This window comes from Belonocnema kinseyi, chromosome 6, assembly GCF_010883055.1.
Source record: "Belonocnema kinseyi isolate 2016_QV_RU_SX_M_011 chromosome 6, B_treatae_v1, whole genome shotgun sequence".
Lineage (NCBI taxonomy): Eukaryota > Metazoa > Arthropoda > Insecta > Hymenoptera > Cynipidae > Belonocnema > Belonocnema kinseyi.
Window position 1 is genome coordinate 76,875,246 of NC_046662.1, and position 18,903 is coordinate 76,894,148.

Consider the following 18,903-nt stretch of genomic DNA (forward strand, 5'->3'; position numbering starts at 1 on the left):
TCAAGGATTTCTTAGAATACAACCATTTCTTCTGTAGAATTAAAATATTTCCTAGAATTAAACGAATTCATACAATTCAACGAATTCATAAAGTTCAACAAATTCATAGAATCAAGGAATTCGGAGAATCAAGAAATTCATAAAATTCAACGAATTCCTAGAATTCAATGATTTCTTATGTAGAATTAAAATATTTGGTATAGTTAAAAGATTTCTTAGAACTAAATGAATTCACAAAATTCTACGAATTCTTAGAATTTAAGGAATATGTAGAATTCGTTAAATTCAAAAATCACATAGAATTATAAGAATTCAAAGATTCAATGAATTAGTAAGCTAAAGAAGTTCGTAGAATTAAATGATTTCTTATGTAGGATTGAAAGATTTCGTATAGCAAACTTAACGAATCCGTAGAATTTAAAGATTTCTTAAAATTCAATTTTTTTGTTTAGGATTTAAAGATTTCGTATAATTCAAAGATTTCTTAGAATTAAACGAATTCACAAAATTCTACAAATTCGTAGAATTCAATGAATTCGCAGAATTAAAAGGATTCAAGTAATTCATGATTTTCAAGGAATTTATCGATTTTAAGAAATTCAGAAAATTTCAGGAATCAAGATAATTTAATCAATTCAATCAATTCCTTAAATTCAATGAGTGACGTAAATGCAACGAACTCCTTAAATTCAGTGAACTCTTCAACTTTTCTAAGTTCCATAAAATCTTTAAATTCCTTCAAATGTATGAATTCATTGAATTCCTTGAACTTTGCCAAATTCGCGTATTATACCAATTCCGTGTATTCTACGAATTCCATGAATTATATGAATTGCTTGAATTATCCTAATTCATTTAAATCTTGTAATTTCTGGGCTTTCTTGATTCCTTAAAATCTCTGAATTGCTTGAACTCTTTTGATTACTTGAATTTTTCTCCCTCTATCTGAATTTAATGCATTATTTTGAAGGCTTCAAATCCCAGGAAATCCCAAGAATTCGATGAATTTTAAAGACTAAGATAATGCAAGGAATCAAGTGAAATATACCGAATTTATATTAATTATGAGAATTAGAAAAATTGAATAAATTCAGGGAATTCCGAAGAATTAATAAAAGTCAGGGAATTTAAGGTGTTCGGCTATTGGATCGATCAGATAAAAAATCATTAAAATTAATTGTTTTTTTTGCGGAGAAATGTGTCCTATATCACATAATGCCTTTTAATGGATTCTTTCCAGGTTAAAATTTGAATTATCACTGTTTAAATTCGTGTAAAAAAAACATGGGATCTTATGGAGAGGCCTTTCGCGGACTCCAAAAATGGTTAATTTTGGCTTTAAAACACATTGAATATTGTTACGAAACCTTTTTTTGGAAACAGAACATGTAATCTAAAATTTGAATTACTGTTAATTTATATTTGTTTCCAGGGTATTTGAGCTTAATTTTAGTAAAATGTAGCCTAGAATCAAAAATGTAGCCAGAATCGAGTAAAATCGACACTTAAACTTACATTTTATTATTATTTGAAAATCATTTTATTTATAATGATCATCATAAACATTTAATACCTAATTTAGCCATTGATATCCTGGTCAAATTTTGTATTTAATTCCAAATTTCAGAAAAAAAAATAAAGGACATAGATTTGACTAGATTTCCCAGTAGCCGGACTACTTTAAATAAATTCAAGGAAGTGAAGGAATTTATAACAATTCAAAGAATTTTGAAAAATGCAAAGGATATCAATTTGCATTCAAAGGGATTCAAGCGGTTTTAAAATAATATACTAAACCTGAAAGTATTAAATACTGTACCTGCCTGATAATTTCATTTACGCTGTAACTATAACCTTAACGATACTGTACTCACATTATTGCATTTTTAAAATACAAAATAATTCGCGTGGATAAACAATTCTAAAGTATTTCTTAAAATTGTAGCTGATATCACATCCTCACTTGAAAAAATTCGCAGTTAGACTACTTAATGACTTGGACGATAATGCAATGTCGACTCTCACTAATTATAATTAATTAATTATTGTAGTTACAGTATAACGCTTCATCCATTGAGGCGACAGTAGCATTCAAACTTTATAGACTCTATTAAGAAATAAATGTAGTTTATACATTCACTCACACTTTCATATTGACTTTCTCACACACAGTAAAAAGAATTTATTTTTATCGCGCTTACTTTATGATACACGTTGGAGAAGGATATTTCTCACGAAAGCTTCAATAGAAACAATTCATAAAGCTTTAGCGAAAAGACTTTTCAAGTCCAAAATAATACTGACCGCGTGAAAAAGAAAAGGCTTTCGTCACAAATTTAAACAATAGTTCGTCACTCGAGTTCTAATAAATTTGTGCAAAAGGAAATTCTCTTTCAGATAATTTTAATTGAGGCATGTCATTTTAAAGAAAAAATAAATGACATAAAATGTGAGTTTCATTTTGTAATATTCTATAAGTGTTTGTGTAAAAAGTGATCCTTAAAAAATATTTATATTTTATTTCATGTAATACTTTTTCGTGTTTTGTAATAACGTTTTGTGAACAAGTCATTTATCGATACTTCACTATTGAAATATTTTCGCTAGAGCTTTGAATCACTAGATATGTGTTGCTATAAATCTTCTTACATTTTTAAACATTGTCGGAATAGAGACAACTAGAAATCAATATTATACAATTTTCTATTCAGGAATGTACCTCGAATATTTTAGTTTCACTTCCTTGCTTTAATCAAGCAGTTGAATCCCAATAAAATATTTTAAAACAGTTAAATATTTTAAAATACTACCCTCAAGGCGTAAGTAAAATCACTCTAATCGATTATGCTAGAAATGTTCGTTCTCAGCAATATTTGCAATGGATGGATCATAAATTAATGCATTTCGAGTCTTAAGAGTAGATTACATAAATGTAATTTGCAAAATAAATTGCTATTGCAGGAATAAAAGGGCATCCGTAAGCTTAGATATGCAAATGAAAAGTACGCACAATGTTTATCACCATAAAATCTACCCAAAATCACAATATTGATTGAAAGTTCAGTTTAAGTTTCTCCTGTGAACGTGATTGAAGTCTTATATTTTTTACAAAGTATCTGTTCTGTAGCTTCAAAACAGAATGCAATTTACGAAATGCAATTAGGCTGAAACTCACTCGAGACGCTTCTTGGTTGGAAAGGAAGGTTGAAAGGTCCATTTCTAGGTCCATTCTGATAACAATTAAAATTAACTATAAACCACAGTAGATCACCTGGCGATAAAACAGAGGGAAATGGCGATATACACAGCCAGGCTCTGACTGATAACTTTAGAGGAACTGCAATGAAGGTCGTCCCTAGGGTAGAATGTTGCTGGAGGATGTTCATCTCCTGCCTTACACCATTCTCCCTGAGCTTTCAGTTCAGCCTGAAAGACAATTTTTTATTAACGTAAAGCATTAGTATTATTATACTTGAGAGGTGCTTTGATTTTCGTAAAAAAAACTTTATTTTTACTATCTAAATGAATCAAAATATACATTTTTTCTAGGTATTTCAAGTTTTTTCCAGGTATAATTTTTCGCAAATTTATTGTAAATAATGTTTTAGTTTCTATGAATTCAATTAATATTACAAAACATTCTTCAATATTTTAGCACGATAGAATAATTTATTAACAATGAAAAAATAATTAATCATTTTTTAAATTTGTCTCTTACAATTCCTAACTTTTCAAGTAAAAATTTCAATTTTCAAACAGATTGATGAACTGTTAATCAAATAGTCGAATTTTCCACCGAAAAGATTAAGTTTCTACCAAAAAGAAGATTTTTCACAAGATTACATTGATTCTCAATCAAACAGTTGCATCTTCAACCGAAAAAAAACAATTTTCAAACAAATAGCTGAATTTTGCACTACAAAAAAACAGTTTTCCACGCAAAATAAAATAGTTAAATTTTCAGTTAAAAAATGATTTTTCCACCAAGAAAAGCACAGATTTATTATTTAGTTAGTTATTATTTGGATTTATTATTCATGCAAAATCCTGTTAAATAAAACAAGAATCCAACGACCAAATTTGGACCAAAACGAATAAACAAAAACCAAAAATCCTATTGTAATCTGAAAAAAAAAACAAATAAAATTTTCGGACAAAAATAAAAAAGAGGAAAGAAAAATGAGAAGGCAGTCAACCACATCCCCTTCCTTCTCTTTTTCTTTCTTTCGTCTTCTTTATTTTTATTATCATCAAATTACAATAAAATAAAAAACATAAATAAATAAATTTGCATTACCAACGTTTCGGTACTCGTACAGTACCCTTATCAAGGCAAGAAAAAATTAAGTGGTAGAAATTGACAGCACCCAAGAACAGGTGGACGTTAAATAGGATTTTTAATTTGGACATTGGTCTAATTTTAATTTCTTAAATTTTTCTTATTCAGTTGCAATACCTCAATTTTCAAGGAAAAAGGTGAATTTTTACTAAACTCATAAATCTTCATTTGGAATAGATGGATTTTAAACTAAAAGATAATTTTCTAGGAAAAGATTTTAATTTTGAACTAAGTGGCTTTATTTTTAACCAAAAAGATATATTTTCTATCACAAAGATAATTTTTCAACAAAATACATGCATTTTCAACGAAATATTTACATTATCAAATACAAAAAGAAAAATTTGCAACCAAAAATGGAATAGAAGATTCAGTTTCACGAAAGAACAGGAATTTTATAAAAAATACATGTATTTTAAATTAAAAAGATAAATTGTCAAACAACAATTGAATAGTTAAGTTTTCAGGGAAAAAATCTAATTTCAACCAAAACCATGAATCTTCAACTAAACTGATAAATCTTCAACTGAAATAGTTCAATTTGAAACCAAAAACATGAATTTTCAACCAAAATAATAAGTCTTTAACAAGAATCATGAAATTTTTAACAAAAAGATTAATTTTCAGATCAGAAGACTAAGTTCTACCAAAAAAGGCAAAATTTTTAATAAAAAAATATCATTTTTTAAGCAAATATTAAATAGTTATATTTCCAGTAAAAAATACTAAATTTCTACAATAAAGAAAACCAATCAACAAAATAGTTAACGTGGCAACCGGAATATTTCAATTTTCAGTGAGAAAATTAATTTTCAGCTAAAAAAACACAAATTTTCAACAAAATAGCTCATTTTTCAAACAAGGAAATAAATTTTCAAATAAAATTATGAATCTTTATCAACAAAAAATTAATTTTCTACAAAAGATTAACTCTCAACAAGTTATAAAATCTCCATTCAAAAAAGATGCGTCCGGAACAAAAAGCCAAAAAGAATAAAAAAATTTAATAAAAGAAATTTCACGCAAATTCACTCAAATTCTTCTAAATTTGATTCATTTTAACCACATTCATTCGAATTCTACTATATTCGCATAAATTCCTTTGAATTCTTTAAACTTCCTTCAAATTCACGTAAACTCAATTAAATGTTGATTAGTTATTCGAAGTTGCATGAATTATTTTTGAATTTCTTTAGTTCGATTGAATTTATTTAAATTCGTCTGAAGAATTTAAATTCACTTGACTCTTCCCAGGTCAATCGGATTCGTATGAATTTACTCGGTTTATTCCGAATTCATTTTAATTGTCTTGAATTTATTGGAATATTTTTAATTCACAGTCTCTTGAATTCCTTGCAATTCTTCTGCTTTGAATTCAATTGAAGTATTCTTAAATAACTTCTATTGCGCTGTATTAAATTTACTTTTTGTAAATTCTTTTCATTTTTTAAAATTAAATTGTCTTTTTTCAATTTTTCCCGTTCTTGAGAAGTAACTTCAATTCTGCTGAAGTTCCTCGATTTTTCTGAATTAGCTTCAATTCTATGGAATTGGATTGCTTTTTTTTAATATTCTGGATTCACTTGCATTTATTTAAATTCAGTTAATTTTTTTAAACTTACTTTCGTTTATATAATTCTTTGGTTTCTTTTGTTTTCACTTAAAAGTCTTTTAAGCTTTTTTGACTTCAATTTTACTGAATTGAAATGATACACTTTTAATTTGTATATTATTGTCTTTTTTTAAATACTTTGGATTCTTTTGAATTTCCTTCAATTCTTTTAAACTTTTTTGAATTGCCCAGAATAATCTTAAGCTCTACTAAATTCAGTTTTTAAAAATTCATTTGAAAGTACTTAAATTCTCCTAAATTAGCTTCAGTCATTTTTTAAACCTCTGCATTATTTGATATTGCTTGAACTTTTTTGAATTCATTAGATTCATTTAAAATGATGCATTCTTTCCATTCATTCCATTATTTTTCGGAATTTATTTTCATTTTTTTTTCATTCATTGTATTATACTTAATTAAACTGCATTGCTTTTTTCTCAGTAATTCACTTGAATTCTTCTGAATTTCATTCAATTCTGCTGCATTTACTTTCATTGGATCGATTTCTTTTGATCCTTTTAAATTCCTCTAAACCCCCGTGAATTCGTAGGAATTCATTTAAATTCAGATATAAGTCAAAATTGCTAATAATTAATCTGTCGTTTATGGTTTAAAAATCTATCAATTTCAGAAAAGGTAGTTCCTAAAGTTTCCGGTTGAAAAGTATCAAAATATTTAGTTTTAAAACAAAATAGAGATCAAGAGTAAAACTCGACAGTGATGAGCAAAGTTTTAAATCACAATTTTTTCAGTTAAAAATAATGAATTCCTGAATTCTTGTGTTTTAAACTTGTAATTCTGCAGTTTCACTTACCTGGCAAACTTCTTTACAAGGTGGACATATAAGCGCTCCCTTATGTAGCCAATCATTTTGCATAATTCTAATTGCTATTTCTTGTCCAGCGTGATAGCAAGTGTACGTATAATTTGCAACCTAAAAACGTTAAATATTTTCAGAAAGGTTTTTAAAGAAATGCAAAAAAAGAAACAAACTATTTTAAACAAAAAGAAAAGCATGATTTTAAATTTGATAGAAAATTAAATTTACAAGGTATTTTAAACAAAAAAAATTATTATCCTACCACTATGTGAAGTCTGCCAGCTTCGCACTTATACTGATAGCAACCGGAGCCCCAATGCTGCCATTCCCTGGCCTGTTTACACGTTCGTTCTACCCACATTTGGTTTGTGTGATCAAAGCATCTTGAATGAGGTCCATACTTTTCCAAAGCAAAATTCTTTTCTGGAACTAAAAAATATTTTTTTTAAATTCAGGAAAATAAAGGAATAATAGGGGAATAATTTCTTTGAAATAAAACTATTGCAGATACCGTATTTAATTTCATATGAAACGAATTTTTAACTGAAATAATAAATCTTTAATTAAATATAAATTTGAAACTAAAAATATGGATTTTAATCAAAAAGATTAATTTTTTATTGGAAAGGACGAAATTTCAAGCAAATCAATTTTTAACCAAGCAGTTCCACTTTCAAAAAATTATAGTTAAATTTTCAACCAAAGAGAAGAATTTTCGATCAAAAAGATTAATTTTCTACTACAAAAGATGACTTCTTAACTAAATACATTATTTTTTAACCAAACAGATGAACTTTTAACTGATATCATGAATATTCAAACATTCAATTTAATTTTTATGAAAGAAGTTCCATTCTCAACTATATATAGTTAAATTTTCTATGAATAACACGAATTTTCAACAAAAAAAGACAAATTTTTAACAAAATCAATGAATTTTCAGCTAGAAATAGTAAATTTTCAACTAAATTCAAACATGATAATAAACAATTTCAACAGAAAAGTAAATGTTTTCAGCAAAAATATGAATTTTTTACTAAAATCATTAATCTTAAAACCATAACAATATATTTTTAACAAAGTAATTGGACTTTCAAGCAATTATATTCGAATTTTCAAGAAAAAAGGTGAATATTCAAATTTCAAACAAAAGTCGGATTGTTAAGTGTTCAGTTAAACAAATATGTTTCAACAAAAAACGAAAAGATTTTTCAACGAATTAGTTAAACTTTCAATCGAATTTTAATTCAACCAAAAATACGAATTTTCAATAAAAATAATTAAATCCTTAATAAAATAAGATCAATTTTCAACAAATTAGTTAAATTTTCAACTAAAGATAAATTTTTACCACAAGAGATGAATTAAAAAAAAAGTTCCACTTTCAAGCGAAAAATTCGAATATTAAAAAAAATCAGTTGAGATTTTATCCAGAATAGAAAAGTTTTCAACAAAAGTTCATTTTTAAGTAGGAGAGATGAATTTTCAAGTCAAAAAATTGATTTTTTTAGAATACAGTTAAATTTTTCACAATGAATTAAATTTAAGCTCAGGGAAAGAAATTTTCAAACCAATCACATGAAGCTTTAACAAAGCAATTGAACTTTTAACCAAGTAGTTGAACTTTTAACGAATTTTTGACAAAAAGTTTCATTTTTAACCCGACAACATGCATTTTTACAAAATACGTCAATTATCAACCGAGTAATTGGAATTTTATACCAAAAAGTCATAGAATTTTGTAATTTTAAAAGATGAATTTTCGATAAAATATTTGAATTTTCAATAAATAAAATAAATTTTCAAGGAAATAACAGAATATTTAATCGAAAGAGATTAATTCTGAACCAAAAATATAATAATAGACTTTTAAACCAAAAAGAATCAAGTTTAACCAAAAATAGTTGGATTTTCTTATAGCGTTCTATTAAGTGAGTTTGCAGCAAAAAAAAAAACGAGAAAAGGGGGAAATTTCTTAAAAACAGGGGGAAAAGGAATTCTTGAAAAAACAGCGAAAGAGAAGAAAAGTGTTTTCAAATCAAAAAGTAAATGTAATTTTAAAAGCATTCAAAAGTAGAAACTAATCTCTCGAAACAAGTTGTTAACACTTTTATGTTCTAATTGAGCATCGTACTTAAAGGCTTTTAAGCACCAACCGACTCGTAGATACGGTCGTAAAAAGGCGCACAATCAAAGGAAATACTGCTCGTTTCTACTCACGTGGATTGTTGTCCTCGTACAAACAATGCGATCCCCTTACTACGACATTCCTGGCCCGCCAGGTGAATTCTTGGATGTAAGGACAATAATCCGCTAGGGATACTGAACCACCAAATAAATGCTCTTGTCCAGGCGGTACATGCGGAATTGAATCAAAGTTCTGAAACAGCGAAATCAGAATTATAGATATCCTATTTGCGATTGCAAAGCGCTTATTTTTAATTACACTCAATTCCCGGTATAAGGACGGTTTCGGGCAAAGCTTGCAGTCGCCTTGACACTAAATCGGGGAAATTCAAACTTAAACAGGCAGGACCCTAAACCGGGGGTTCTTTTATCGAAAGTTGAGTGTATAACTTTTCTTATAAATAAAATCAGCGACTAGAGGGATCACAACGATTCAGTACTTCAATTTTAGGTCAAAGATGGGATTTTTGAGAGAAAAGATGTTTACAAAGTGTGTTGAACAACTCTATAATTTCTACGGATAAATATACATTTAAAAAATTCAACAAGGTTTAGCTCAATTTAAATAAAGTTAAAAGTCAATTGCAATAAAAAATCGAATTTAAAACGATTGGCGAAAGATTCCGGCAGCAGGAACCGAGCTCGAACTTTCCGGTTATATACACCGAGCTAACGCCCGATTTAACCAAGAGTAGAACGACTCTTGCAATGCGGACCATTTAATATACGTGGATTTTTTTAAACCCCTTTTCTCGAGACTAGCTGAAAATGAATTTCCTCTTCTAATGAGCAAAAAATAGGAATTAGGTAAAAAGGGGGACGGAATGTGATCCCTAAGTGAAATAATAAGAAAGTTTACCTGATATTTCCTCGGTAGAGGTATTGTATGGTTTATCAAATTACACAAAGCTACAGAAATACGGTCGTCAGTGCATTCCGTCTGCAAAGGATCTTGCTTTACTTTGTTGCAAAAAGGATGAATCGATTTCCCTCTGAAAGTTAAGAAAACATTAAGATAAAATAAAAAACCGTAACGATTCACGTTTTTTCTCTCTGTACTGAAAAAATCAATGTAAACTTTACTCACTTTTGTTCTCTGTTATTCCAGAAAAAAGTAGCATGTTGGAAAAAGCTTGATTAATTTTACAGTATGAAAAAGAAATTTACAAGAGAAAGTGGGCCTTTTAAAGTTTCCAATCTACTATCAAAAATTAGGCGGGTACGTGAGTTATTGGCCAAGGATGCTAGGCGGGTAGGGGGGGGGGGGGGCAGATCACATAGACAAAAACAATGTAACTTTCTTCACGTCAGAAAATACGTTGTTATTAATTATTATTAGTTTAATATTAATAGTAATATTTAGTATCTACAAAAACTTCTGATAAATAAATTAATTAGCATAAAAATACTTAAATAAACAAAGAAACGAAAGTGACTTCCATACAAAATTGTAAACTACCCTTACGAAAAACATATCATAGGACAACCACTATATGACTATAATGATGTTCCTATGAAATCATTATAAGATATCAAAGCAATTCACAGACCTTTGGCAACAAATTTTTATCCCTTAAAATCTTTGAAATCTCTTAAAATCCATAAAAATCCCTTGAAATCTTATAACCCCTTTTCAATTCCTTTCAAATGTTTGAAATAGTTAGAAATCTGTCTAAATCGTTATTTTAAAATCCTTTGCAAATAAATAAATTAAATATATCCCCTAAAGTTCTCTAGATATCTGTTCCATATTGTGAAGGTCTTTTAAATTCGTTGAAACCCTTAAAAATCCTACAAAATTTTGACAAAAAGTATTTCATATCCTTCAATCTCATTAAAATCCGTGGAAATTCCGTGAAATAAAATTTCTATTATTCCCTGAAGTTCTCTATAAATTGATGGAAATGTCCTAAAATTCATTGAAATCTTTGGAAATCGTTAAAATACATTAAAACAAGTAGAAAGCATTTAAAATTCCTTAATATGAATATTAATAATGACCTTATTCATTAAAGTTTGAAGTTCTTTAATAGCTTTAGAGATTCAATAAAATATTTTATATCTTATTAAGTTTCTTAAAATACCTTAATATGCATTCGAATGTTTTAAATCGTTAAGAATTCCTTGAATTTAATTTAATTTGTTTTCTGAAGTTCTCTAAAAAATCCTAAAAATCGAGCTTTAAAATTTTTTAAATTCCTGCAAAATTCTTTGAAATTTCTTTTAAAATTCTTGAGAATCCTTTGAAATATCTTAAAAGCTTCAAATTCTTCAAAAAAACGTAATTGCTTAATAACCCTTGAAATTATTTAAATATATAGAAATACCTGGACATCCAATTTACTTTATTCCCTACAGTTTTCTAAAAATACGTTAAAATCCATTGGAATCTTTAGAAATCGTACAAATCTATTAAAATAAGTAGAAAACATTAAAAATCCCTAGAGAATATGAATTAAAATTAACTTTTTAATTTAAGTTCTGCAAAAAAACTATTCAAATCCCTGAAAAATCTTTGATATCCTCGGAGATTTAATAAAAATACTTTGAACATTGTAAAACTCCTTGACTTACTTGAAAATACCTAAAAAATGTTATTTTATATTTTTTCCAAAGTTTTCTATAAATTCCATGAAATATACCTTAAAATCTCTGATAATAAATTTTTCTAAGTTCTTGAAATTCTTTGGGGTATGTTTTAAAATGGCTGAAAATCTTTACAATCTTTTACAATCCCGTAAATTCCTTTAAATCTTTGGAAATCCTATAAAATTCTTTCACATCCCTTGAAACTTTTTTAATCTTTTGGAATTCTTTGGAAGTTTTTAAAATAACTTAAAATCTTTCAAGCCCTTTGAAACGATGCAAGTTTCATCGTATTCCGTAAAACTGTTTAAATCCGTAGAAAATCCTTGAAATAATTTGAAATCCTACGTTAAGTAAATAAATTAATCATTCGTTTGTAGTTTCTCTATTATTTGCATCACTTTTTCAATAACTTAACATTATTTATTTCTATACTGAGTTTCTTATAATGTTTTTTTTATAATCGTGACATAATAATTATTAGAAATTCATTATAGAAAAATCAATATAGGCGCCTATACTGAATTTCCCATAATATTTTCTTCGTTCGAGTGTAATTAACACAAAATTTAGTTACGAACCCGTTTAACAGTTTACAAATTCTGTAAAAGCCATTAAACTAATAAAAATGAGAAAAACTTTGTCTTTTCTAAAATGCAATATCAGACTTCTTCTGTGCTGAAAAACTTAATTTTAAATCTAATATTTTAATCTAAGGAGCCATCCATAAATTACGTAACACCTTTTTTTGAACATTTTCAGCCATGCGTTATTTAATACAACTTTGTTACTTATTGTCCGAGACACCCGAATCACCAAGTATTTAGAATCTATTAAAATGCAAAGAAAGAAAATTAAAACGATTTGGAACATGCAACAAAGAAACTGTTACACTCCCTGAAAATTAAAACGTATAAAAATCTATGTAATCTATTAGAAAAATATTAACCGAAAACTTCATTTTTCACTATTTTTTTTTTTATTATTAGTACATATCTCCCATTATTTATTATTGCATACGTATTTTCTAGATTTTTCGAAAAACTAAGCGTCACCGAAAATTAACAAAACTTTTTGAACAGCGATTGCGAACATAATAAACACTGATAAAATGTGATATAAAAGCAGTTCATACAATTTTCTCAAAATTTTATCAAATTACTCCAGTTAATATGAGTAACAGCATTTTAGAAAATCGAAACACTTTACTAAAAGTTTTATATATTTTTAACTTTTGTTTAATTGGTCGTCAAATCTAGAAAAGTAAATAGCCAAAGAAATGATGAAGTTGAAAAATGTTAAATAATTTTAGGGGTAGTAGTGATTTCAAAAATTGCAAAGAACTATGTTTTCATGGATATATTTTTTTAAATGCCCAACAATTTTTTTCACATTTTCAAATCCTTAAAAACCCTTTAATTCTTGCGAATTAATTCTATAAATTTCATTAAAATATTATATAATTTCTTGAAAACCCGTGAAGTTTCATGAAATTTTATGATATTCCGTGACAATTTTTTAACATCTTGAAAATTCCTTGGCATCCTTATACATATCCGAAAATATTTTTATTCCTCTGAAATCTTTTGAAAAACCTTGATGTTTTTGAAGCTCTAAAAAATTCCTTGAAACCTTTGCACTACCCAAAATCTTTAATATAGGTTGAAAACTCTTACAATTCATAACACTCTTTGGAATATTTTATAATATTTGAATATACCTTAAAATATTCGAAAAGCTCTTCAAACCTTTTTAATACTTTGAAATACCTCAATTCTTATAAATAAATTCTTTAAAATTTCATTAGAATATTATAAAGTCCCTTGAAATCCTGAAAAATTTATTAAAATAATCAGAGCTTTCGAAACCCTTTAAAATCACTGAAATTCTCGAAGCCAATTTTATTATAATCCCTGGAAATATAATAATAATTTTTCGGCTAATAGTAATTTAAATAATTATAAGCAAATGTTGGTTTTCATAATATAATTATTTATATAATGATAGGAAAAACTCAAAATAATAATGTGATTTTACCGATATGAAATCTTTTTAACGCTATTACGATCTTTCTTTATAAAATTACTAAGCTTTAAAGTTATATGGGTAATTCCCTGCATTAAGGTAACATTGATAGCGACCATTTTTTTGTAAAAGTATTTTGAAATATATATTTTTTTTAATAAAAACTATTTATTGATGCTAGAAAAAAAAGTTTTAAGTGGAGAACAAGGAAAAGTAATTTTTCACGTATTTAACGTTTGATTAATCTATTTCTCCGGTTAAAATAATCTGCATCTCTCCAATTATTTTGGGCAATGTCATTAAGAAGAAAAAATTACCAAATTTTAAAACAATTTCGTAAATATTCGCAAATATATTATACGGGGAAGCAAAAGATAGCAAAACTTATCTGAACCGCCTAAAGGATGTTACGTAATTTATGTATAGCCCCCAATTGCTAAATTCACTTAAATTTCCATTTCAACTTGAAGGAAATTTTCAGATTAAATATTAGTCTTGAGGTTAGTTGAGAATTTACGGTTAAAACTAGCAGGAGCCATATTACGAGCATAGATATTATCAAAGATGCTCAGAGCAGGGTTAAGTTGGAGTGATTGGGGCACTAAACCAAAATAACATCCATTAAATTGTTAAGTTCATGAATACTTACGAGAAACGAGAGGATCTTGTGGAAATCCACTCTTTGCAAGACTTCATGGCAAAGTCACATCCCAAGTTTCTACCCCAACCAAGTTCTTGAGCCATCGAGTAGTTCGCGCTATACCATCCAGTATCTTCCATAAGTGCAAGAGTTATCCTCGAGTAGACGGGGTTCTGCGTGTGAGTGCCCGTCATGGCTTCATTCTACGGATAAAGAAAATTTCATTTAAACTTATGACATGTCCCACTCTTTACGTTTTATCTGCAATTCTACCCAGATTTTATCAAACTTTTCTCTAATTTCAAGAAATAAGAGTACCCAACTTATTCCGTTCCATAAATTCTTTAAAGAAAAGAATGATGAAATAGAAGTATTAAAATAGTCTTAACGATCTTGGGGATAATTTTATTGATAATTAAAACTTTATGGCGAAACTTTTGTGGTAATTTAGAATCAAAAAAATGAATTTATGCTTTGCTAAATAGATCTTAAATGCCAATCAGCATAGAAGTTATTAATTTGTCGAATTTAATGCGCTAAGAAACATGATTTTTATGACTTGGAAGTTTTTAAGTTTAAAAGAATCGCTGGAATCTATTTCGAATCAGACAGATTCCAAACTTCAAGTCGCAGAATCTATCAGCGAGGAAATTAAGCGAAACAGATATTTCTGATTTGGAAACAAAAAATATCCTTGAAGGTACAAGTAATTGAATGTTGTCTTTACCCAAGAAAAGGTTAAATTTTCCTATCTAAAAACGTGGTGCAACAATATATCTCCAAAATCTCGCAAGAATTATTGTTAAAGAACTAAATGGCTTTTCATTACATAAACTTGATTTATAGGTATCGTAAATTATAAATGAGTATTCAAAAAAAGAATTTTAATGAAAAATCATGAACTTTCGAAGAAGATTCGAAATTAAAAAAAAAATGTTAAGCTTTGCTACTGTTATTCACTGAAAATGACCATTTTAACATAAAATCCATTATTAAGATTCCCCAACGTCCCCTTAGAACCAAGTTTTACTTAAAAGAACCAGCTAAAGTTTGTACTCTAGAAATTACGCTTCGGGGATGACTCCTTAGTATTTTTACCGCAAATGAAACAAATCGTGAGACCCCCTTTTAAAATACCTCGATATTTTTTGTTTTTTGACCAATTGATGTGATTTTTTTCCAAAGGAACAAGTAATATGTTTAGTTTTCTCTGATAAAAACTTTTAATTTTGAGTGTAAATAAAGTTCCCATATTATTAATATTTACTGACTTTCCTCTCCATTTTAGATCTTGCACTATGTGTTAAAGACGTCAATTTTTTAATTCCGCCTTTTTTATGCACTTTACGTACAAATTCTAAAAAAAAAAACTTTACAAATTTCCGAACAATTTAGAAAAAGAGAGTGTTTTATTATGATTTATTCAGAAGTTATGACTTATTAAAGATATTTTTCAGTAATAAGAACAGTTTTAAATATTTATATTTTTAAATAATATCAATGTCCCCTATGTACACTACATAAAAATTATATAAAAAACTTAAAGCAGATTAAATTATCTTTGAAACTGAAAAAATACTAATTCTAGCTCTTATAGAACATCAGTGGTAATCTCTTATAGCAGGCTACTTTTTGTGGAATTTTATTACAGATCGGATTTTTTATTTGAAAATAATTTTGTATATAATGGATCAGTAATTTTTGTTATTTTCTTTAACGCTTGTGTTTGGGAAAAAAATCATCAAAAGTCAAGGTTTACAAATCGCCCTTTAAAGAAAATGAATGAATCCTTTATTGCTATTTTATAATTTATAATGTGTTAATACAGTAAATGACTTTCTCATCACATTAGCGAATGAGAAATTCATTGGGTTGTTGCGCTGAAACAAACCAGTTGCAATCATTCGATTATTAAATTTATAAAAAGAATTCTAACCTTGTCTAAAATGAGGATTTTTTATATTGGGAATATAAAAGTACTATATTTGATTTATTTGTTCCGGTCTTCGAAGAGCATGGAATGACCTTTTGGCAAAAAATTGGTATCTTAAAACAAAAATCATTGTAGTTTGAATACGTCTTGCAATTTTTAACAGTTTCGGGTTATATTAAAATTTTCTATAGGAAATAGAATTAGGATTTGTTAACAAAATAATTGCAACCTCCAACTAAGTAGTTGAATTTTCAACAAAAATCAAATTAATTTTAAACAAAAAAAATAATATTTCATGTTTAAGCAAGCAATATTTTTATGTTAAATCTTAAAAGTCAAAATAAATTTAAATACTGAATTCGGCAAATTTTGAAGATAATTATTTTTTCTTTTAAAAATGAAATGTTCGATATTACCAGCTCTGAACGTTCTACTACCTGTACTTCTTTTTTCTTTTTATTACCTCAAGCTTTTGCCTTACCTTTCGAAGGTATGTTAGGCTGGCACAATACTATAAAGATATAGAGATGTAACCTATTTAACATTGCTGTAAAACGTGCTAAAAATGATTTCACGGAAAATTCACTTCATAGAATAATTTACTGTTTATTTAAGGCTCTAGGAATATGATAATGAAAAATGAAAAAAAATGCTTAAACAATTTTTGTTTGAACAATTCTAGTGAAAATGAAGTAAACAATTTGATTCCTTTAGCCTATGCTAAGGCTCACTCACTTGGGGCTTAATAAATATGATGTTTGAATTGAACAAAAATTGCTGTAAAACGTAATGAAAATGATTTTACTGGAAATTCACATCATAGAATAGTTTAGGGATCATTTAGGGCCCTAGGAATATGACAATTAAAAATTTTTTTAAAATGTATATGGTGTTGTGCCACCTCAACGTTATAAAAAATACATGAAAAAAAACCATAAAGCCCATTTTTACTCCTCCCATAATTTGGGGCTCATTAAGGACTAATTTAGGCCCGTAGACGTAAATTTTGGGCTCTAGTATTTTTTGAAAAAACAGTGTAGTAAAATCATTTTTATTACGTTTTACAGCAATCTTGAACCATCTCATTGTTAAGCTATTGCAAACACTATTTGTTACAAAAAATAAAAGAGCCAAAAATTTGGGAATAGGGGCCTAAATTAGTCCTCAGTGAGCCCTACATTATGCGACACGTAAAAATGGGTTTTATGGTCTTCTTCGTGTCTTTTTTATAACGTTAAGGTGGCACAACACCATATATAACAAAAAAAAACGGCAAACGAAGTATCGCAATACCTTCGGTCGATGATTATTTAGGAGTCTTAAATGAGCCTGAAATTATGCAAGAGAAAAGAAAAGATTTTGTTTTGGCAAATTTTTTTAAACAATAATTGTTTAAACCATTTATTGCTTAATTCAAATCTCATGTTTATGGAGCCCCAAGTGAGTCTTAAAATAGGGTAAAGGAAAAAAATTGTTTACTTCATTTTTACTAGAATTGTTCAAACAAAAATTGTTTAAACAATTTTTTTTTTCATTTTTCATTAGCATATTCCCAGAGCACTAAATGAGCGCTAAACTATTATATAAAATGAATTTACCCAGAAATCATTTTTAACACGTTTTACAGCAACGTTCGGCCAGCTTAAGGGCGCTTCCTCAGGCTTGAAAATTAGCCCATGTGTTGCTCTGACAAGTTTTTCTCCTACAATTCTGAATTGTATGATTTCATATTTCAACGACAGACTATAAATGCCTAAATGCAGAACCTCTGAAAGCGCTTTTTTCGAAAAATGTCCAGTTTCTTTTTTTAGTGCAATTAATTGAAAATTGATGCATTTTTTGCGCCTGGGAAGTAGAAAACCGCCACCATAAGTGTACTCATGGCGAACATAGTTCGTGGGCCCTCTAGCTGGTTATGGAACAGCGGGTGGTCTAGAGTGTAATTTTTTCGACGATACTTAAAACATCGTAAACGTAGGATCGAGCTGAGAATTTAGATTGAGTGCCTGTCATGCCTCACTCAACTTTCCTATTGTTAGAGATTATAGTCGGTTGAAAGAAATGTTAAATTAGCAAATATTAAGGAATTTAATTTTAATACTGTGCATTCGGTTAATTACATAACGATAAGATGATTAAAAAAAGAAAGAAGAAAATTGGTTAATCCGTTCAATTTCTGGATACACCTTTTTTCTCTCTTCTCCGATTGTACGACAAAAAATCCTGAAAGAAAAAGATGCTGCGCCAAAACTTGGAAGCTGTTGAATGGGAAAAGTATGGAATCTACATTTATTTTATTTCCATTTTCTTTTTCATTTCATTATTCATTAATTCATTCATTCATTTACTCATTCATTTATTCAATCATTCATTCTATTAGTTTAATTTCATGGTGGCAAGTTTAAATTGAAAACTCTGCAATCATAGAGAATCGTAATTTTCCTATCTTTTTTTTTTGAATCTTTATTTGTTTCAAATACAGCTGCTTGCGTCACAATAAATGTGTTGTTTTGGTCACAATTGATGAATTATTTTGCTTCAAGATTCACATCATTTGGTTCAATTTCATTGCTTTTCATTCGAAAATTTAAAATATTATTAGCAGAAAGCGGAGGAGCCTTCTTTTTCTAGTTGGGGACCTAGCTATAGAATTATAAAATTAAATGGCACAATGTGTACTGTTTATACTATGTTAAAATTTAATTAAAATTATAAATATATTTCCAATCGATTTACAAGATGAAGTGTTCGCGAAATAAAT

General features: G+C 27.9%; 1 protein-coding gene across 2 annotated transcripts in view; it reads right to left on the reverse strand.

The window, feature by feature from the left end:
* Positions 1–579: 579 nt before the first annotated feature.
* LOC117174149 (leishmanolysin-like peptidase) overlaps positions 580–18,903 on the reverse strand; it is a 680,179-nt gene continuing 661,855 nt past the window's right edge. Inside the window, exons 9-15 of one of the 2 annotated variants that reach the window (XM_033362962.1) lie at positions 14,219–14,412; positions 10,046–10,054; positions 9,818–9,950; positions 8,992–9,151; positions 7,034–7,200; positions 6,766–6,885; positions 580–3,426 (exon numbers count right to left, since the gene is read on the reverse strand). In XM_033362962.1, coding sequence (XP_033218853.1) covers positions 3,268–3,426; positions 6,766–6,885; positions 7,034–7,200; positions 8,992–9,151; positions 9,818–9,950; positions 10,046–10,054; positions 14,219–14,412 — 942 coding nt within the window. In that variant the 3' untranslated portion in view covers positions 580–3,267. The remainder of the gene's footprint in view (positions 3,427–6,765; positions 6,886–7,033; positions 7,201–8,991; positions 9,152–9,817; positions 9,951–10,045; positions 10,055–14,218; positions 14,413–18,903) is intronic. The other variant, XM_033362964.1, reaches the window with a different exon arrangement.